The 22,688-nt window shown below is 49.1% G+C and overlaps 1 protein-coding gene across 1 annotated transcript in view; it reads right to left on the bottom strand.

The window, feature by feature from the left end:
* Positions 1–22,688, bottom strand: part of LOC138349889 (apolipophorins-like) — a 118,186-nt gene that overhangs the window by 60,243 nt on the left and 35,255 nt on the right. The window contains exons 8-10 of the mRNA XM_069339940.1: positions 20,557–20,674; positions 18,144–18,270; positions 17,583–17,803 (exon numbers count right to left, since the gene is read on the bottom strand). Of these exons, the coding sequence (XP_069196041.1) occupies positions 17,583–17,803; positions 18,144–18,270; positions 20,557–20,674 (466 nt within the window). The remainder of the gene's footprint in view (positions 1–17,582; positions 17,804–18,143; positions 18,271–20,556; positions 20,675–22,688) is intronic.

Raw genomic sequence — 22,688 nt, 5'->3', positions numbered from 1 at the left:
ACAAATGAAATATGTTGATTAAACAAAATATGTTCACCAACCAGCCCCGAACAGTGGCCAACAATAGACACATGTTTTGAGGAAGACTTAACAAATGTAGTTTGTAAGAGCACAACCTGCAATTGGCAACACTAGCGAGGAGAAAACGCGGTGTTAACAATATTACTGAGGGCCCGCCAGTAAGATCACTCAGGACCAGTCATTAAGATTACTCAGGGTCCGCCAGCAAGATCACTTGGGGCCCGCCCTGGTCAACCAAAACCACTCAACTTCGCCCGATAGTCTCAAGCACTTCATTGTACTTTACAATTTCCACTCACTGCTGGATAGCAAGTCTCTTACTTAAGCAAACTAACTATTCCGTCAAGATCTCAGAACCCTCTGGATGCACGAAAGCAGTCGCAGGAAACACTTTGCTGTATTCTGCCTCGGTAGCTATTGTTGATTATCACTAGTTTTCACTTCCTATAAAAAAGTTACTTATGGACGTTCCCCCCTGGCAGCTTGCACACAAAATGGTGCGTCTACAGTCTCGAAATTCAGCTGATCACTGTAGCAGCGAGGGCAACAAATTGTACTGGTGAACACCAAGTTTATCACGTGAAGGCTCAATGAACACTGGAGCACTACGCTAAAAAATCAGATCAATTCTTACAGTTGCTGCAGATATATTCGTTCTTACGCTTGAGACACCATAAGGACGATGTAGTTGTGTTGTGTTATGGCACGTGTGGGGCAGCAACAGATGGGATGGTGAGGGTGGCAGCGATGAGCCAAGTGCATCGAGACTCCTGGCTCAACCTTGACGACGAGTGGACGTCTAGACACCTGCTCCGCCTGATTTCCGTCGGCTCAAGTTCTGTTTCCCGATTTTAGATTATGATACTGCTGTTTGGCATTCCTATTCAATGGTTTGGATTGTTTCGATGTCTGGCGCACATATCGCCCCGGGTCACAGGTTAGTTGAAAGATTTTGAAGGTTTTTCTGGCTGGTTCTCCTGGCGAGGTGACGGTGTCCGGCGCCGGCTTGGCCGAGAGGTGACGGTGTCCGGTGCCCGCTTGGCCGAGAGGTGACGGTGTCCGGCGCTGGCTTGGCCGAGAGGTGCTGGTCTTGGCGGGTTCCTGGTGTGCCCTCAGCCGTGGTGGGCTCCTGGTGTGCCCTGGCATCTGCTCTGTCAGGGGACCACTGGATGACTTTTTGCGTTTTCCCCCGTCCTGTCCCCCCGTTGACACACATTCACTACTCAGGTGCTTGGCTGTTGAGGTCTCCTTCATATAGGTGCACACAGCAGTCTTCTCTTTTTTTTTCTTTTTATTGACAAAGCACATTAAATACACATAAAAACAGCCTGGCAAAAACCACACAAGCAGTGATCCATAAAGCACAAAACAAAGCAAATGAGAACAGCAGAGAAAGGAAACACAAAACTGGAAAACAATACAAGAACACAACAGGAAACACGGAAAAACACAGAAATTATATAGTACAAAATAACAATTACATATCTAGGTACACAAGCCAGCCTGAAGGGCCACACAATTAGGACAAAAAGCTAATACAGACAGGAATCCATAACCGGAACACGCAGGGACCGGGAAAAAACATAAAGAAATGACACCCACATTTGCAAACAAGAACAAAATAAACACCAGAACACGCAGGAACCAGCAAAACACACACACGCACGCGCACACACACACAGACACACACACACACACACACACACACACACACACACGCACACACACACACACACACACACACACACACACACACACACACACACACACACGCACACGCACACGCACACACACACACACACACACACACACACACACACACACACGCACACACACACACACACACACACACACACACAGCCGTGGCGGCAGAAGCAAGGAAGAGGCGCAGGGCGAGAGGGGAAAACCAGGAAGTCACAGCTCCCAACCCAACACCCCCAGAGGCGAGGGGGGAACCCACAACCAGCTACCCAGTAACGCCAGAAGGGAGGACAACCCCGCCTCCCTCCTCTGCATAGAAAACCCCCCTACCCCAAACCCTCCCTGCCCCCACTCAAATGTTCAGCAAAATCTCCCTCCCCCCACACCCAATCCCCACCCTTCTACCCCTCCCCTCCTCCCGAGTCCTCCCTCCCCCCCTTTCCTTCCCGTCCTCCCTCCCCTTTCACCCCATACCCTCCCTGTCCCTCCCCCTTCACTGGATCCCCCGCACCTCATCCCAGTATCCTCTGAGACCCTGTTATCCACCTCACAGGTCCTCACACCCATGGAACAGCCTCCCCCACCAGCAGAACACTCACCAAGGAGGCGATTTGAGAAGGGACAGAAGAAAGTGAGCCTCAAAGCGATGTACACAAACATAGATGGAATTACAAATAAAGCAAATGAGCTTGGAGAACTGGTACTAGAGGAAAACCCAGACATAATAGCCCTCACAGAAACAAAGATCACGAAAACGATAACAAATGCAGTGTTCCCACAGGACTATTATGTTATGAGGAAAGAGAGGGAAGGAAGAGGTGGGGGTGGTGTAGCTCTGCTGGTAAGACAAGGCTGGGATTTTGAGGAGATGGATATTCAGGGCTGTGAAGGTTTTAGTGACTACATAGCAGGTACTGTAACAAATGGAGGGAAAAAAATTATAGTCGCAGTCATATATAATCCACCACCAAATGACAGAAGACCTAGACAGGAATATGATAGAAACAACATGGCCACCATTAACATAATAGAAAGAGCAGCTTCTGTTGCTAGCAGGAATGGATCTGGACTACTAATTATGGGAGACTTCAATCATGGGAAGATAGATTGGAAGAACAGAGACCCGCATGGAGGACCAGAAACATGGAGAGCTAAGCTGCTGGACGTGGCAACAAGAAACTTTCTAAGCTAGCACACCAAAGAACCAACAAGAATGAGAGGAGAAGATGAACCAGCAATGCTTGATTTGATATTTACCCTAAATGAATGGGATATAAGGGAAGTTAAGATGGAAGCGCCCTTGGGAATGAGTGATCACAGTGTATTGAACTTTGAGTACCTGGTAGAGCTAGGACTTATCTCCCCCCAAAAAGAACTAGGAATCAAAAGGCTGGCATACCGAAAGGGGAATTATGAACAGATGAGAAGTTTCCTAAGTGAAATACCTTGGGACACAGACCTCAGAGACAAGTCTGTACAGGGTATGATGGACTATGTTACCCAAAAGTGTCAGGAGGCAGTAAACAGGTTCATCCCGGCCCAAAGGGAAAAATCCGAGAAGCAACAGAAGAATCCATGGTATAATAGGGCATGTATGGAAGCGAAGAAACTGAACAAAAAGGCGTGGAGGAACTTCCGGAATAACAGAACACCAGAAAGCAGAGAGAGATACCAGAGAACCAGGAATGAGTACGTCAGGGTGAGAAGAGAAGCAGAGAAAAATTTTGAAAATGATATAGCAAACAAAGCCAAGACCGAACCAAAGCTACTCCACAGTCACATCAGAAGGAAAACAACAGTGAAAGAACAGGTATTGAAACTTAGAACAGGCGAGGACAGGTATACAGAGAATGACAGAGAGGTGTGTGAGGAACTCAACAAGAGGTTCCAGGAGGTCTTCACAATAGAACAGGGTGAGGTCACTGTGCTAGGAGAAAGGGAGATAAACCAGGCGGCCTTGGAGGAGTTCGAAATTACGAGAGAGGAGGTCAAGAGACACCTGCTGGATCTGGATGTTAGAAAGGCTGTTGGTCCAGATGGGATCTCACCATGGGTACTGAAAGAGTGTGCAGAGGCACTTTGCCTGCCACTCTCCATAGTGTATAGTAAGTCACTAGAGACGGGAGACCTACCAGAAATATGGAAGACGGCGAATGTGGTCCCAATATACAAAAAGGGCGACAGACAAGAGGCACTGAACTACAGGCCAGTGTCCTTGACTTGTATACCATGCAAGGTGATGGAGAAGATCGTGAGAAAAAACCTGGTAACACATCTGGAGAGAAGGGACTTCGTGACAAATCGCCAACATGGATTCAGGGAGGGTAAATCTTGCCTTACAGGCTTGATAGAATTCTACGATCAGGTGACACAGATTAAGCAAGAAAGAGAAGGATGGGCGGACTGCATTTTCTTGGATTGTCGGAAAGCCTTTGACACAGTACCGCATAAGAGGCTGGTACATAAGCTGGAGAGACAGGCAGGTGTAGCTGGTAAGGTGCTCCAGTGGATAAGGGAGTATCTAAGCAATAGGAAGCAGAGAGTTACGGTGAGGGGTGAGACCTCCGATTGGCGTGAAGTCACCAGTGGAGTCCCACAGGGCTCTGTACTCGGTCCTATCTTGTTTCTGATATATGTAAATGATCTCCCGGAGGGTATCGATTCATTTCTCTCAATGTTTGCGGACGATGCTAAAATTATGAGAAGGATTAAAACAGAAGAGGACTGTTTGAGGCTTCAAGAAGACCTAGACAAGCTGAAGGAATGGTCGAACAAATGGTTGTTAGAGTTTAACCCAACCAAATGTAATGTAATGAAGATAGGTGTAGGGAGCAGGAGGCCAGATACAAGGTATCATCTGGGAGAGGAAATTCTTCAGGAGTCAGAGAAGGAAAAAGACTTGGGGGTTGATATCACGCCAGACCTGTCTCCTGCAGCACATATCAAGCGGATAACATCAGCGGCATATGCCAGGCTGGCCAACATACGAACGGCATTCAGAAACTTGTGTAAAGAATCATTCAGAACTTTGTATACCACATATGTCAGGCCAATCATGGAGTATGCAGCCCCAGCATGGAGTCCATATCTAGTCAAGGATAAGACTAAACTGGAAAAGGTTCAAAGGTTTGCCACCAGACTAGTACCCGAGCTGAGAGGTATGAGCTACGAGGAGAGACTACGGGAATTAAACCTCACTTCGCTGGAAGACAGAAGAGTTAGGGGGGACATGATCACCACATTCAAGATTCTGAAGGGGATTGATAGGGTAGATAAAGACAGTCTATTTAACACAAGGGGCACACGTACTAGGGGACACAGGTGGAAACTGAGTGCCCAAATGAGCCACAGAGATATTAGAAAGAACTTTTTTAGTGTCAGAGTGGTTGACAAATGGAATGCATTAGGAAGTGATGTGGTGGAGACTGACTCCATACACAGTTTCAAGTGTAGATATGACAGAGCCCGATAGGCTCAGGAATCTGTACACCTGTTGATTGACGGTTGAGAGGCGGGACCAAAGAGCCAGAGCTCAACCCCCGCAAACACAACTAGGTGAGTACAACTAGGTGAGTACACATGCACACACACACACACACACACACGCACACACACACACACACACACGCACACACACACACACACACACACACACACAGATCAGTGGTTGCTGTGGGTATTAAAGAGCAGGAAGGCTCTAATAGGACAGAGTGGAATGACAAAGACAAAGCAGCAGTGAATGAAGTACTAAAGTCACTAGACATGGAAGGGGCTGAGCATAACATTGAGAAGGTTTTCAGGCTAGGTTGAGACAACAAAGACCGAGACCGAGTGATAAAGATAGTGTTTGCAAACGAGAGCACAAAAGAGAAGATTCTATCAAGGAAGAGCTCCCTGAAAAACGCGGGAAAATTCAGAAATGTATTCCTCCAGAGAGACATGACAAGAGAGGAGAGAGCCGTGGCGGCAGAAGCAAGGAAGAGGTGCAGGGCGGGAGGGGAAAACCAGGAAGTCACAGCTCCCAACACAACACCCCCAGAGGCGAGGGGGCAACCCACAACCAGCTACCCAGTAACACCAGAGGGGAGGACAACCCCGCCACACTACTCTGCATAGAGAACCCCCCTACCCCAAACCCTCCCTGCCCCCATTCAAATGTTCAGCCAAATCTCCCTCCCCCCACACCCAATCCCCACCCTTCTACCCCTCCCCTCCTCCTGCCGAGTCCTCCCTCTCCCCTTTCCTTCCTGTCCTCCCTCCCCTTTCACCTCATACCCTCCCTGTCCCTCCCCCTTCACTGGATCTCCCGCCCCTCATCCCAGTATCCTCTGAAACCCTGTTATCCACCTCACAGGTCCTCACACCCATGGAACAGCTTCCCCCACCAGCAGAACACTCACCAAGGAGGCGATTTGAGAAGGGACAGAAGAAAGTGAGCCTCAAAGCAATGTACACTAACATAGATGGAATTACAAATAAAGCAAATGAGCTTGGAGAACGGGTACTAGAGGAAAACCCAGACATAATAGCCCTCACAAAAACAAAGCTAACGAAAACGATAACAAACGCAGTGTTCCCATAGGACTATTATGTTATGAGGAAAGAGAGGGAGGTTAGGGTGGTGTAGCTCTGCTGGTAAGAAAAGGCTGGGATTTTGAGGAGATGGTTATTCAGGGCTGTGAAGGTTTCAGTGACTACATAGCAGGTACCATAACAAATGGAGGGAAAAAATTATAGTCGTAGTCATATATAATCCACCACCAAATGACAGAAGACCTAGACAGGAATATGATAGAAACAACATGGCCACCATTAACATAATAGAAAGAGCAGCTTCTGTTGCTAGCAGGAATGGATCTGGACTACTAATTATGAGAGACTTCAACCATGGGAAGATAGATTGGGAGAACAGAGACCCGCATGGAGGACCAGAAACATGGAGAGCTAAGCTGCTGGACGTGGCAACAAGAAACTTTCTAAGCCAGCACATCAAAGAACCAACAAGAATGAGAGGAGAAGATGAACCAGCAATGCTTGATTTGATATTTACCCTAAATGAGTGGGATATAAGGGAAGTTAAGATGGAAGCGCCCTTGGGAATGAGTGACCACAGTGTATTGAACTTTGAGTACCTGGTAGAGCTAGGAATTATCTCCCCCAAAAAAGAACTAGGAATCAAAAGGCTGGCATACCGAAAGGGGAATTATGAACAGATGAGAAGTTTCCTAAGTGAAATACCTTGGGACACAGACCTCAGAGACAAGTCTGTACAGGGTATGATGGACTATGTTACCCAAAAGTGTCAGGAGGCAGTAAACAGGTTCATCCCGGCCCAAAGGGAAAAATCCGAGAAGCAACAGAAGAATCCATGATATAATAGGGCATGTATGGAAGCGAAGAAACTGAACAAAAGGGCGTGGAGGAACTTCCGGAATAACAGAACACCAGAAAGTAGAGAGAGATACCAGAGAACCAGGAATGAGTACGTCAGGGTGAGAAGAGAAGCAGAGAAAAGTTGTCAAAACTTTGAAAAGTTTTGATGGTTGAAGTCTCCCATAATTAGTAGTCCAGATCCATTCCTGCTAGCAACAGAAGCTGCTCTTTCTATTATGTTAATGGTGGCCATGTTGTTTCTATCATATTCCTGTCTAGGTCTTCTGTCATTTGGTGGTGGATTATATATGACTACAACTATAATTTTTTCCCTCCATTTGTTATGGTACCTGCTATGTAGTCACTGAAACCTTCACAGCCCTGAATAACCATCTCCTCAAAATCCCAGCCTTTTCTTACCAGCAGAGCTACACCACCCCAACCTCCCTCTCTTTCCTCATAACATAATAGTCCTGTGGGAACACTGCGTTTGTTATCGTTTTCGTTAGCTTTGTTTTTGTGAGGGCTATTATGTCTGGGTTTTCCTCTAGTACCAGTTCTCCAAGCTCATTTGCTTTATTTGTAATTCCATCTATGTTAGTGTACATTGCTTTGAGGCTCACTTTCTTCTGTCCCTTCTCAAATCGCCTCCTTGGTGAGTGTTCTGCTGGTGGGGGAAGCTGTTCCATGGGTGTGAGGACCTGTGAGGTGGATAACAGGGTTTCAGAGGATACTGGGATGAGGGGCGGGGGATCCAGTGAAGGGGGAGGGACAGGGAGGGTATGGGGTGAAAGGGGAGGGAGGACAGGAAGGAAAGGGGAGAAGGAGGACTCGGCAGGAGGAGGGGAGGGGTAGAAGGGTGGGGATTGGGTGTGAGGGGAGGGAGATTTGGCTGAACATTTGAGTGGGGGCAGGCAGGGTTTGGGGTAGGGGGGTTCTCTATGCAGAGTAGTGTGGCGGGGTTGTCCTCCCCTCTGGTGGTACTGGGTAGCTGGTTGTGGGTTGCCCCCTCGCCTCTGGGGGTGTTGTGTTGGGAGCTGTGACTTCCTGGTTTTCCCCTCCCGCCCTGCACCTCTTCCTTGCTTCTGCCGCCACGGCTCTCTCCTCTCTTGTCATGTCTCTCTGGAGGAATACATTTCTGAATTTTCCCACGTTTTTCAGGGAGCTCTTCCTTGATAGAATCTTCTCTTTTGTGCTCTCGTTTGCAAACACTATCTTTATCACTCGGTCTCGGTCTTTGTTGTCTCAACCTAGCCTGAAAACCTTCTCAATGTTATGCTCAGCCCCTTCCATGTCTAGTGACTTTAGTACTTCATTCACTGCTGCTTTGTCTTTGTCATTCCACTCTGTCCTATTAGAGCCTTCCTGCTCTTTAATACCCACAGCAACCACTGATCTGTGTGTGTGTGTGTGTGTGTGTGTGTGTGTGTGTGTGTGTGTGTGTGTGTGTGTGTGTGTGTGTGTGTGTGTTTTCCCGGTCTCTGCGTGTTCTGGTTAAGGATTCCTGTCTGTATTGGCTTTTTGTCCAAATTGTGTGGCCCTTCAGGCTGGCTTGTGTACCTAGATATGTAATTGTTATTTTGTACTATATAATTTCTGTGTTTTTTCCGTGTTTCCTGTTGTGTTCTTGTATTGTTTTCCAGTTTTGTGTTTCCTTTCTCTGCTGTTCTCATTTGCTTTGTTTTGTGCTTTATGGATCACTGCTTGTGTGGTTTTTGCCAGGCTGTTTTTATGTGTACTCACCTAGTTGTGTTTGCGGGGGTTGAGCTCTGGCTCTTTGGTCCCGCCTCTCAACCGTCAATCAACAGGTGTACAGATTCCTGAGCCTATCGGGCTCTGTCATATCTACATTTGAAACTGTGTATGGAGTCAGCCTCCACCACATCACTGCCTAATGCATTCCATTTGTCAACCACTCTGACACTAAAAAAGTTCTTTCTAATATCTCTGTGGCTCATTTGGGCACTCAGTTTCCACCTGTGTCCCCTTGTGCGTGTTCCCCTTGTGTTAAATAGACTGTGTTTATCTACCCTATCAATTCCCTTCAGAATCTTGAATGTGGTGATCATGTCCCCCCTAACTCTTCTGTCTTCCAGCGAAGTGAGGTTTAATTCCCGTAGTCTCTCCTCGTAGCTCATACCTCTCAGCTCGGGTACTAGTCTGGTGGCAAACCTTTGAACCTTTTCCAGTTTAGTCTTATCCTTGACTAGATATGGACTCCATGCTGGGGCTGCATACTCCAGGATTGGCCTGACATATGTGGTATACAAAGTTCTGAATGATTCTTTACACAAGTTTCTGAATGCCGTTCGTATGCTGGCCAGCCTGGCATATGCCGCTGATGTTATCCGCTTGATATGTGCTGCAGGAGACAGGTCTGGCGTGATATCAACCCCCAAGTCTTTTTCCTTCTCTGACTCCTGAAGAATTTCCTCTCCCAGATGATACACACACACCCAACAGTCCCATAAATAACACAAGCAACAGAACACAAAGTACACACAGGACACAAACATCACTGCACAACCAAAAATGCATACGGAACACACAAACAAACACACCACCAAACCAGGCGAAACCAAACACGGAGATAAACATACATAGAACCGCAGACATGGTAGCAAAATCACAGAAGGGAGTATACAAACAACACAAGTACTTCTCCGGGAAACTCCTGGGCCGGGAAGCGCAAGCAGTACGCCTCCCAAACCAGCTGGGCGTCTTCGGACTCTGGTCTACCAGGAGATGCACAAAGCTGAGGCATCAAATCATGTATCCCATATATAAACCCCTTTATCCTCGGCACCCAAATAGTTGACGAGCACCATGGGACTGGACGCACTCTGTCGTCCCAAGTGAGGTCCAAAGACTGCGACTTAGGGACCACGCCCCCGTTGGCCGCGATCACAGGGAAAGAGTTCCACACTAGGGAGGTCCCGCACCGAAATCCGCACAGGGAGGCGCACCGGGCGCCGCACAGGGCACCGCACAGGGCTTCGTACTGGCCTGTGCACCAGGCTTCTCACTGGGATTCACACTGGGGAGACCTGCAGAGGACACAGACGCGTCAGGGCCCCCGCCACCGAGCACAGGAGCAGAGGCACCCTGGCACACATCCTTCCTTAAGACCACGACGAGGTTCCGCTCGGCAGAAGCAACTTCCCATTGTGGGGAGCCAACGGAAGTAGGTGTAGAGGGCGACTCAGGATGTAGCACAGAGCCCCCCACAGCACCTCCAACCTCGGCGGGAGATGCCGGACCAACATACTCTCCTACCTCCACCCAAGGCACCCCACGAAGGGAAGATGCACTTGGAACCCGCCTTGAGCGCTTGGAGACAGGTTGCCAGTCGTCCGAGCTATCACTCTCATCATCCTGTAACACAGCAGAAGTCTCTGATGGATGCGCCTTCACAGCCCGGCCCTTCAGAACCGCAGCTTCCTCAGGACCACACACCGCAGGAGACAGCTCGTTTCTGACATTCAGAGTGATAGGAGACGCTGCATGCAGTGCCGGAGCAGGCAAGGGCGGCAGGGGAAGGGACGACGTAGGCGGGGAAACCGGCGGTGGAGTTGGGGGCCGCCCCAACCCCCCATGTCAACATCCACACCACCACCCAACACCGGGGAAGAAGCTGGCAGGGAATCAACACACAGTCCAGCACTTGGAGACAGGTCCGGAGCCGACAATGGGGGAAAATCCTCTTCCCGGAAGAGGTTATCAGGGATAACTCAACGCTCCTCACACCCTGCAGCCTGGTGACCCGGTAGGCCGCACCTGAAACATATTCTCTGTTGTCCTGCATGAAAAACACGAATCGGGAACCCCAACAGCATGATGGAGGGCGGTACAGGATCCCTGAGGTGCATGGCAAGAGTGCGGGTCCCACATGGGACCCCCTTCCATCTCCCAGCAGGGATGGCATTCATCCTCTCATGTAGGACCCGCCCAAAACGGGCAAAATACCTATGTAGAAGATCCTCAGGGAATTCGAAGGGCATCCCATGCACAGCTACATACTTCGTGGCACCACAACGGTCAGAGAGGGTCACCGACCCACCATTTCCAGGAAGACTGAACGAGCGCTCATTATAGCGCGTGATGAGATCTTGGTAAATCACCGGGGAGCCGAACTTGACGATCGCCCACCGTCCGGCAAGCAGCTGCATCCCACACACCGACTCCACAGGGACATGCAGCATATCAATCAACACCACCTCCACAGTGCTGTTGGAAGCAATCCCAGAGAACTGCAGGCCAATGGAGGCCTGCCTGGTGACAGGGGGGCAGCCCATGATTGTAGACCGTCATGGCCCCAGGGGCCCAACAGTAGAAACACATGACGCAAGCCACGTCAGCAGCGACACTCAGGTCCACACACCTCACTGGGTTGTCAACAACTGCAGGGGCCGGACGAAACAACCGTACCCCACAGCAGCCCAGAACGCACTCCAGTAGTCTTCTCTGGTCGACAGGTAGCTAAATACAGCACTCCCTTGATGACACCTGGTAGATGGGTCATGAACAGGTGGTTGGCAACAATGAATTATTGGCGGTCAACACACGCTTGGTGATCCTGCAGCAACACAAAGATGAGCAAAACGCAGCTGAAGTAACCTTAAGTAATGTGGCAGACAACAATGCGGTGATGCTTCACAATGGTGCGGTGGTGGATGAAAATCTTTTGGGATTTTAACGTCATTGATGACTAATGAATCCCGATCATGCAACATGTCTCTCACAACACAGTGTGTTACTTCTTAATAACTTAGAACGTTTATAATTTCACGGACGTGATTCCGGGCGTCTGCGAGACATATAGTAATGCGTATCTTGTATAACTTGACAGTTGAGCATGGTGGAATGATGAATTATCTATTTGGCCTAATGCACAATAATCAACCACCAAAACTGCCATGTGCAGTGCTTGATTGCTGGCCTGACCGCCAGGGGGTCTAGACGTGGTCGCCAAGCACTCCCCAGTCGTTACTAGGCGTTCCGTGTGGGAGGGTGTTGTTGTTGCATCGGCGCCATGGGGACCCCCCTCTCCCCTATTCGCCGCTCTGAGACCGTGGGTCTGGAATTTTCTGGACGTGCGTCTTATCTAGCACTTGAGATTGTCCTGTTGGACATGCTGCGTGTGCGTGTTGCCGATGTGTACAGGCTCCAACTGTTGTCCGCCCATCGGGCACTTGTTAAGTTTAACTCCACAGCTGTCTATAGAGACTTTGTGGCCCATTACGATGGGCACTCATTCCTCTCCCGGGGGAAGGTGGTACCGTCACTATCTCTGATCGGTGCTGCTCGGTGACGTATGTGGCCCTGCATGGTGTGCCATTTGAATTTACGGAGGCTTTGCTTTGACGGTATTTTGGCCAGTTTGGGACTGTCGTTTCCATCCGGATGAACTCTGTCTCTGCTGAAAGGTGGCGTGGTGTCTCGTATGGGACCCGGACTCTCGGCCTGCGGCTCAAGTCACCTGTTCCCTCTTCGGTGACCTTGATGGGCTACACCATGCAGGCGTTCTATGCGGGACAGCCTCGACAATGTTTTCGTTGTGGCATTGAGGGGCATCTGGCAGCTGATTGCACTGGGGTCGCAGCTGCACTTATTAATTTGTTCCGGGACGAGGATTTTCCCCCGTTGGTGGAGCAGGACCTGCCGCCTCGTGATGGAGTGGGTGGGGAGGTTCCCCTGCCGCCTGCTGACCCGGTGGTGGGTGTTGGCCCAGCGTGTGTGGTCTGTGGTGTACACGACAAGGTGGTGATGCGTGTGGCTCAGCCCCCACAGTCTGTCTCGTCGCTTCCACCGGCTCCTGCACCTGTTTCCGACTCTGCACCTCTGTTGCCTTCGACGTCTCTGCAGGCTCCTTCACTTGTGTTGGTCCCTTCCCCTCCTGCGGCCACACCTGTTCCTTCTCCTGTCTCCTCTGTGGGTGGGGGTCTCGTCCCCTGTGTTGTTGAGGCTGACATTCTGTGGGGTCGTGCTACCCCGGTTGGGGGGCAGTCTACCGCTGGCTCTTCTCGGGTGCCTCCTGCAGGGGGTGACAGCTCCGATGATCAACGGCCTGTCCCCAAGCGTTCACGTACGGATGTGGGTGCTTTGCCTCCTCGTTCGTGGGCAGAGGAATGTGAGGATGCGGCGAGTGTCGATGTTTCTTTTGAGAGCTGTTCCTCTGTGGAGTGTGAGGATGGTGCGTCTGGTGCTGGTGTGGGTCCGGCGGATGGTGTGAGCCCTGGTGTGGCTCCTGCTTTGGAGGCCGGTGTGGGGCCGGTACCTCTTGCTTCGGGTGCATCGCCCGCGTTGGATGGCTCCGGTTCCCCGTGGGGGGTGGTTCCTTCTTGCAGCGTTGAGAGTGGACGTGGCGACCTGGTGGACCTGGTGATGGTATTGAAGAAAGCTGCACGCTCTGAGGGTTCCGTGCCCCCTCCCCCATCCCCTGTTTCGTCAGCGGCGGTTCTGCCGCCCCACACGTCTCCGACCATTTCTTCTGTGACTCCTGCTTTGTCGGGGGCTGTGTTGCAGCCTCAGCCCGCTATTCCGGTGTCTCCTGCTTCCTCGGCGGCGGTGTTCCTACCTCCCAAGTCGGGTTCTTCATCTTTGGTGTACCGTGGTTGGGCGCGACTGCTTCTGCCGGATGTTATGATCCCCGAGTATATGGAGTACTCGTGGTGTCGTCAGGGCCGTTTCCCTACTGAACTGGAGTATTTAATATGGGAGGCTTATAAGTGGAAGTATTCATCATGGAAATTTCCTGAGAAATATCCTCCTTGTTGATTGTTGTGTGTTGTGGGGCTGCTTGTGCCTGGGTGCGTGGGTGTGGGGTAGGGTTGCATGTGTGTGTCTGGGTCGAGGGGGTTTTGTTTTCCGATTCCTGCGTGTTCCATTTTTTTTTTCTGCTTAAGGGTTGCTTGTGTGGGGTTTGCGTGTGCTTGTGTCTTTCTGTAAATGTTCTGTGTGGTTGGGTGTGGTCTTATACTTCCAGCTTTGTGTGTAGTATGCGTGGCTGGTTGTGCTATTGTGCTGCTGTTGTGGTGTGTTTAGTGTGGTGGTGGTATATATTTTATACTTGTGTTCTTACGGCATTTTGGTCGTTTGCATGTTTTTTGTGCCTTTTATTTGTTTTTTGTACTTACGGTTCCCTGTGTGGTTCTGTTTTCTGTTATTAATGCCTTGTGTCCTGTACTGCTTTTAGCTTGTCTTATGTGCCCGTGTTGGGGTTTGTTATATGCTTTGTATCATGAATATTTCACTTTTGATTATTCTTGTGTTTGGGTTCTTTGCCTGTTGTGTTCCTGTATTGTGTATCATGTATGTACTCATGTTTTCTTGTATGTGGTTTTTCTGTTTGTACTTTGTAGTTTTCTTTTATAAAAAAAAAAATAAAAAATGTGCAGTGCTTGGGTTACAGAACGATGCTTGATCTTATGCTCCTGGTTGTCGCCTGGGAGATGATAAGCTGTTTAATCACAATATACCAGACAGGCATAGAAATTTTTATCGGTGTGGAAAATTTCCACCAAAATTATATTATACCATGTCTGAGTAGCATGGTGTATGAAATCACATACACCATGCTATGTATGGGGGGGGGGGGGCGTACGTTGCCCTTGCCAGATGATGCCGGCTCTGTGGCGATTTCGGACCGCAGTGGTGCCCTGACTTATGTCAGTGTCCATGGTGCGCCCCTGGAGTTCCCTGAAGACCTCCTCCGGTGTTACTTCGAGAGGTTTGGTACTGTTGTCAGCGTGCGGGTGAACACGCTCTCCTCAGGGCGGTATGCTGGTAGGCGAACGAACATTTGCACGTTGGTAATGCGCCTGCGGTCGGATATACCTTCTTCTGTCCGGCTTATGGAATACTACGTCCGGGTGTATCATGCCTGGCAGCCTCGTACCTGTTTCCAGTGTGGCCTGTTGGGGCATCAGGCTACCAGGTGCTCTGAGGACCCAGCTGCTCCTGTCAACTTGTTCCATGAAGAGGATTTCCCGCTACTCCCACTGGAGGCAGTCTCCGGTGATGATGAGGAGGTGCGCATCCCGTTTGCTGCTGCAGCTCCCCCGGCGACGCCTGACATTCCTCCGGTTGTTGCCGACCCTCCTCCGGGTATTGCGGTACCGTCGGTTGGTCTGCCTGATCCTGTCGCTCTCCCAGCTGCTCCTGTGGGCCTTCCTGGAGCTCTCTGTGTGACGTCGCTGTCTTCTCCCTCGTCTTCTGATGCTGCGCCTGGCCCTGTGTCCGTGACTCGGGTCCCGGATGTGCTGGGTGCTGGGGTGGCTGTGGGGCTTCCTGCTGTGTGTGGCCCGGTTTTCCCTGTGGTAGAGGCTGTTGCCGTTCTGTGTCGGGCGTCGGTTCATCTGGCTCGTGGTACCCGTGTTTCTGGGTCACTTACCGGCTCTGACGATATCCGGCCGGTGTCCAAACGTTCCCGGCGTTTGTCTTCTGCCTGGGCCGACGTTGGTGACTTCAGTGACTGTGGGTCTCCGGGTATTGACAGTGTGGATACGGATACATTGATGTCTCCACAGTTCGTGGTGGCGGAGGTCCATGTGCCTGCTGGGGCTGGTGCCAGTGTCTCGGACGTGCCTTCAGTTCTTTCTCTGCCGGGGGATTCTCCGCAGTGGGGGGTGGTGGCTTCCGCTGCCAGGGATGGTGTGGACTCTGGTGCTGGGCGTGGCCTGGTGGTGACGTTACGGAAGGATGCGCGCCGTCCGGGTTCCCTGCTGTCGTCTGGTGGTGTGCCTGGGGCCGCGGGTACCCCTGTGGTGCGGGTGCACGTTGGGGCCCTGGGGGACGTGTTGCCAGCGTCTGTGATGCCGCCGGGTCACTGGTTAGAGATTGCCGAATTACTGCTGTCTGACGGACCAGAGTACTTTCATAGTGGGCAAGTTCCCTTCCTGTGGGGGCGAGTAGTGACTTCTTCCCTCTTGAGTACTACCATCTGGGTCCCCTGTTTGCAGGTGTTTGTTGGTCTGGTTCCGGATGTTATGGCATCCCCGGTGGATGGACGGGACCCTTTGCAATGGGTGTTCTGGGAGGTGTTAAATGTACGGTTCCTGCGGGCCAGGTTCCTGGGCAAGTATGTGCTCTGATTTTCTGTGTATTTGCTCTATGACATGCTGTGTGCCCCTCTGGCTGTTTGTTTGCCCTGTTATACTATGTGCTTCTGCCTCACCCTTTGTGCGTTTCTTTGCCGTGTGGCATATTAGTTTCTAGTGCTTGGCGTCACTCGTTTTGCGTTTTGGCTTGGCGTTTCACCTTTCCTGGCTTTGCGATTCACCCTTCACGGGTACGCCGGGGCGCATATGATCCCACGATCGTCGTCGCCCCTAACTCAACAACAACAACAACATCTTGGATGACTCCTGGTTCAACCTTGATGACGAGCGGACGTCTGGACACCTCCTGCGCCTGGGAGCCGCCGGATCAGGTTCTGTTTTTTCAATTTTGGGTTTGATTCTGCCGTTTGGCATCCCTATTTAACGGTCCGTTTGTACGACGCCTGGCACACATATCGCCTTGGGTCACAAGACAGTTGATAGATAGATTTTGAACGTTTTCTGGCTGGTTTTCCTGGCGGGGTGACGGTGTCCGGCGCTGGCTTGGCCGAAAGATGCCAGGGGTTGGTGGATTTTGGTGAGCTCCTAGTGTGCCCTCAGCAGCAGTGGGCAGCTGGCCTCTGCTCTGCTGGAGACCACCGGATGACTTTTGCGTTTTAATTGGGGGCTGAGTTTTTGCTTTTGGTACCATGAGTTCTCTGTGTGGGGCGGGGCTGATGCTTGTCCTCTTGAGGGACTCCTGGGACTCCCCAATCATCTACCTGTCCATGCGTTTTTTTGAAGCAAGGCGTCTTAGTGTCTAGTGATATGCATCAATGGTTTTGCCATTCGGTTTTTGCGATTAACTCTTTACGGGTACGCCGGCGCGCATCCAATCCCATGATCGTCGTCGCCCCTTAATTCATAACAACAACACACCTTGGATGTACGAGCTGCTTAACTGAAGCTGTTTAATATCTGTGGTCCTTTGAATTGTGGAATACACTACACATAATTGTGTATAAACATTAAGAAATATGCTTTATTTTAGGGAGTCAGAAAAATAAACCCCACAATCGGCTTCTTAGCTTAACGTTGGTGATAGGCTGTAACGTCACCGAGTTCGTTGGCCATAAGCGGGTGACGTAACATGTAAGCCATTTCGTCACTGCCAGAGACGTAAATCACTCGGTGGTTTGCACTTAAGAATTGACACACTGTCTGAGCTCACCATGTTACATTAGACAGGTGTGGTCACCCACTCCCTTACAACCTCTAGTCTCGGTGCTGGCTCTCAAGGCGCCTACATTCAGTCAGTATATCTAATAAAACATTATACAGTTTCCTCAATAAAAAGATAAAAGAAATACATTTATCCATTCTCCTAAATAATTTATTCTGTTCAATTTTTCTCCCATAAAACCTTTGAATGAAGAAGGTGATAGATACCTGAGCTGCAGCTTGAGAAGCGTCAACGGTACCATTGAGGTGGAGAGTAACTGTAGCAGAGTGAGTGTGCACCACCACCGACCCCAGCCTCACCCTCCCACCCTCAGACTCGTACACACCGATCACAGTAAAGTCACCACCAATAAAATCTCTGGTGAGTAGATAGGAGCACGAACCAAGGAACTGGTAGTGGTGCAGGTCAAAGGTGGTTATGTGTTGACCTGCAAATACGGAATAATTATTCACAGATTTCTTAACAGTTTCCAAAATATATTGAAAACATTTAACATAAAAAAGCTATATATTTAAACAATTGAATTGCGTTCAAAATCATGTAATATTTGCCAATGTACACACTATTTCTGGCATTACACTGTTAGTTCATTCTATGAGTTTAAGAAATATTTCAACTGAGAAGAGGAACAACTGTAAGCCATCAGAGAACCATCAAGTTCTTGCCATATATACATTATTCAACGCCCTAAGTTTATGCTAATATTTAGTGCCCTTAGCAATGAAAGAAGAAGATATTAGTGAAGAGGATGAAGTAGTGGCACCCACCCATGATGGTGGCCGTGGCGGCGAAGGGGGGAGAGAGCGCCCCGGGCTGGCCCAGCACCTCCCACGCGCCCTCTGCCTCGTCCACGCCCTCAGCAAGTAACCTCTGCACTTCGTCAATAACAGATTCCTTGCGAAACAAATTATTTATCAATAATCTGATTTTATTTAAAATTAGTAATTAGTTTATAATTTACATTTTTTCATTTTTTCTCGAATAATTTTTAAATTTCTCCTCTCGTAAGAAAGTTTTGACAACCAAAATTAAGATTTCTTATGATTCTACCACAAGTCTTCTCAATATTTCTTAGGTTTTTCGTCACTGTCGGGGAAGTTGAAAAATTAATTTTCCAAAGTTCATTTTCACACTTTTTATTTTGGTCTGACGCCTTGGTAAGCATTTCGCAAGGTCACTCCGTACGTTCTCAAACACTAATTTGCCAATCGAATTTTCCAATTCGATTGGCGTTTGCAATCACCATTGCAGGGCGCCTGACAGCTGAGTGGACAGCGCTTCGGATTTGTAGTTCTGATGTTCTGGGTTCGATCCCCGGTGGAAGCGGAGAAAAATGGGCAAAATTGTTTCTTTTACCCCTGTTACCTAACAGTAAATATATACCTGGGAGTTAGACTGCTGCTACGTGCTGCTTCCTGGGGAGGATAACAAAACGGAGGCCTGGTCGTGGAGCGGGCCGCGGGGACGCTAAGCCACAAAATCACCTCAAGATAACCTCAAGATAACCATCAACAAAGCTCAGGGCCGATCTTTAGACTTGTGCGCTTTATATCTAGACACGGATTGCTTCTCACGTGGACAATTATATGTTGTGTGTTCTAGAGTCGGCAAACCAGACAATCTCTATATCTCTACAGACAATAGAACAACAAAAAGTATTGTATACCCACAAGCATTGTGAAATTAAACATACTAGAAACGTGCACTTTCTCTTTTCTCTCTTTTCCATTTATCCAGACTGAGTCACAGCAACGCGTGGGGGGTACAGCTAGTCCTATATATATAACAGCTATATCAGAGGAAACGTAGTAAATTGATTATGAGATTAGAACCATAGAATATTTACCTGGGTTATGTCGCTGTCTCGTGTCCTAACCGGAAAATATCCTAAATCTAAATATTAAAGGCCTCTAATAAGCTAGATAATATAGGAATTGGAAGGGACACTACCCATATTGTAGACGAAGTTGGAGTTGATAATGGGAGCATTATTAGTCTTGTAACTCCATTGTCCAAGAGAATTTATAGGAGCTGTTTGCTTCAGCGACTTAGTTGATAAACTTAACAATGGCTGACTCCCCTCCTCCCCTGACGCCCAGGGGCCAGATTCATGAAACAGTTAAACAAGTACTTACGAACGAGTACCTCTTTCGTCAATCTTTGACGGCTTTGTTTACATTTATTAAACAGTAAACAAGGATGAAAACTTCTCAATTAGCTGATGTTATTGTTATAAATAGCCTCCTGGTGTTTCGAAGCTTATTAACTGTTTAATAATTGTAAACAAAGCCGTCAACGATTGAGGAAAGATATATACGTTCGTAAGTACTAGCGTAACTGCTTCGTGAATCTGGCCCCTGGTTCTCTTGTCCAGATGCCAAGAAGTGATAGAAATGTCACATTTACTCTATTTTGGTACTAATAATTAAGTTGATTCAAGTAAGATAGTAAAGAAGTAAGATTTAAATAAAGTTGATTTAACTTAAAAAGGAAAGTAAAAAAGGAACCGTGGGGACGAAGGTTCGAGACCTATACAACCCAGGTGACTGGAATGATTTAAGCGTTTGCAGAATACAAAGGTCGAACACCGTCACTCCATGACGTCTACGAAACAATGGCCCAATCACAGTCAATCTTGCTGACATATGATGTAATATGCCTCTTCCCATTGGTACACCAACATGTACACTTAGTAAGAAAGGCAAATAACACCAAACCACTTATGTTGTTTAAAGTGCACACACAACTATCATGCTCATTATACCAATATGTGCGCAAAACGATCTAATGAGTGAAACTTAGTATCAAAGACGCATAATACATTAAGGTCGTATTTGAAGTTATATCTTATGTGTAATAGACCTTGTCTCTTATATATATCAGCGCCATAAGGTTAAACAAGCGATTATCTTTCAAAATATATCAGTATATATCTAGTGAGCAAAAAGCATGCTGGTGGGAGAGGTTTAGCAATAAGACTACTCTCCCCCCCTCACGTGTCCCTGGCATGGGGTCTTCCTGGCCTCGGGACACGTCCCTATGTAAACATTCTTTATGATGACCAAGATGTGAACATCAGGGTGAGCCTCAACTATCGTCTTGAAGGGAAACAAAAAAAAAAATGGTAAAGAGTACATCACAAGTGAGCATCAAAAAAGTAATTGATCTTGCAGTACTCACCTCCTGGAAGAGATCAGTAAGTGTGTACCACTGAGGAGGCTCCAGGAAGCTTCTCCATGACACAGGTAAGCGTTGGTTGATGATAATTCTGCCATCTTTAGGACCAAAAATAAATGGTCTGCAAAAGGAGAGAACAATATTAAACTTCATCCAGGCAGATAACGATCATTCTAATGAGGACCTACATATACAAAATGTAATGTTGAATTTTTCAGTCAAAATTACTAAATAATTTAACTTTTTATAATGAGCGTCTTGTGTAATGGAGGAACTAAAAACATGACTCCGTGTACCTAGAAACTAATTATTTGTTAAACATCTTATTTTCCCAGCGGCACTAAGCAGTCCAGTCCAGCATGAGTCCTTGTGGGTCTCACCCAGGAGCTCTCCCTCCTCCTCCCCTTACCAGTTCTTCTACCACCATCCAGGAGCTCTCCTTCCTCCTCCCCTTACCAGTTCTTCTACCACCATCCAGGAGCTCTCCCTCCTCCTCCCCTTACCAGCTCTTCTACCACCATCCAGGAGCTCTCCCTCCTCCTCCCCTTACCAGCTCTTCTACCACCATCCAGGAGCTCTTCTTCCTCCTCCCCTTACCAGCTCTTCTACCACCATCCAGGAGCTCTCCCTCCTCCTCCCCTTACCAGCTCTTCTACCACCATCCAGGAGCTCTCCCTCCTCCTTCCCTTACCAGCTCTTCTACCACCATCCAGGAGCTCTTCTTCCTCCTCCCCTTACCAGCTCTTCTACCACCATCTGGGAGCTCTTCTTCCTCCTCCCCTTACCAGCTCTTCTACCACCATCCAGGAGCTCTTCTTCCTCCTCCCCTTACCAGCTCTTCTACCACCATCCAGGAGCTCTCCTTCCTCCTCCCCTTACTAGCTCTTCTACCACCATCTGGGAGCTCTTCTTCCTCCTCCCCTTACCAGCTCTTCTACCACCCTCCAGGAGCTCTTCTTCCTCCTCCCCTTACCAGCTCTTCTACCACCATCTGGGAGCTCTCCTTCCTCCTCCCCTTACCAGCTCTTCTACCACCATCCAGGAGCTCTCCTTCCTCCTCCCCTTACCAGCTCTTCTACCACCATCCAGGAGCTCTTCTTCCTCCTCCCCTTAACAGCTCTTCTACCATCATCCAGGACGCTCCTCTAACCAAGTACCAGTATTCACCCCAGTACCAGTGTCACCCTAGTACAAGTGTCACCCCCCAGTACCAGTGTCACTCTAGTACCAGTGTCACTCTAGTACCAGTGTCACCCTAGTACAAGTGTCACCCCCCAGTACCAGTGTCACTCTAGTACCAGTGTCACCCCAGTACCAGTGTCACCCCAGTACCAGTGTCACCCCAGTACCAGTGTCACCCCAGTACCAGTGTCACTTGGCCTTGCAGCACCTTTCCTTTCCAGGCCGTTGTCGTGGTGAGGTGGGGCTTGGTGGGCGGCTGCCGGGGTGTGATGCTCCATGGGACGGTCTTCTGGCCTATTGAAGCCTTATGCTCCTGCTGCCGACTTCACTAATCTTGCTGGATGCCTTTTCCTCTTCCTCATGTTTCATTTTTATCCTTCCCACCTCTTCTTCTTTCTGATTGTTCCTTCCTGCCGACTTTTTGTAATTTTTTTATTAGTCTTTCCGATGTATTCTTGTGTTTTGACGTCTGGTGTTTGGGGAGGCACACTCTCTCACTCATGGAACTGTGGTACCTGACGTTGTCGAGCGAGGGGACGCTATTGTTGTTAAACTTTGCCTTCTCTGCTGAACCCGATCTCTACGGACTGACGATCCTTAAGGTGGTGATTGCAGGGTGCATCTACGATGCTCCCGGGGGGGGGGGGGGGGGGTAGGAGGCGTCTTGTCAGGTGTCCTATCGTCTAATTGTGGCTCTATGGTGGGTATGGGGGCTTATTCCTGGACGAAATTCTGTTCCTGTTGATTTCTATGCTGATATCTGACCCTCATTTAACTTTTCAGACTGTGGGGTAGGCGACCAGGCTCCGGAGTCGGACTGTGCTGGAAGGCCGGGCTCAGTAGCCCCCGTTACATTGGGCCCAGACCTAGTTACTTCTCTGACTCTCCCGACTACTTCTCTCTGTTCCCCTCCCACCTCTGTGGTGGGGTTGAGCCTCAAGCCCCCAGTGATG

This window comes from Procambarus clarkii, chromosome 42 (assembly GCF_040958095.1).
Source record: "Procambarus clarkii isolate CNS0578487 chromosome 42, FALCON_Pclarkii_2.0, whole genome shotgun sequence".
Classification (NCBI taxonomy): Eukaryota; Metazoa; Arthropoda; class Malacostraca; order Decapoda; family Cambaridae; genus Procambarus; species Procambarus clarkii.
Note: the sequence above shows the minus strand (reverse complement) of the source record. Positions and strands in the feature narration are given on the sequence as shown.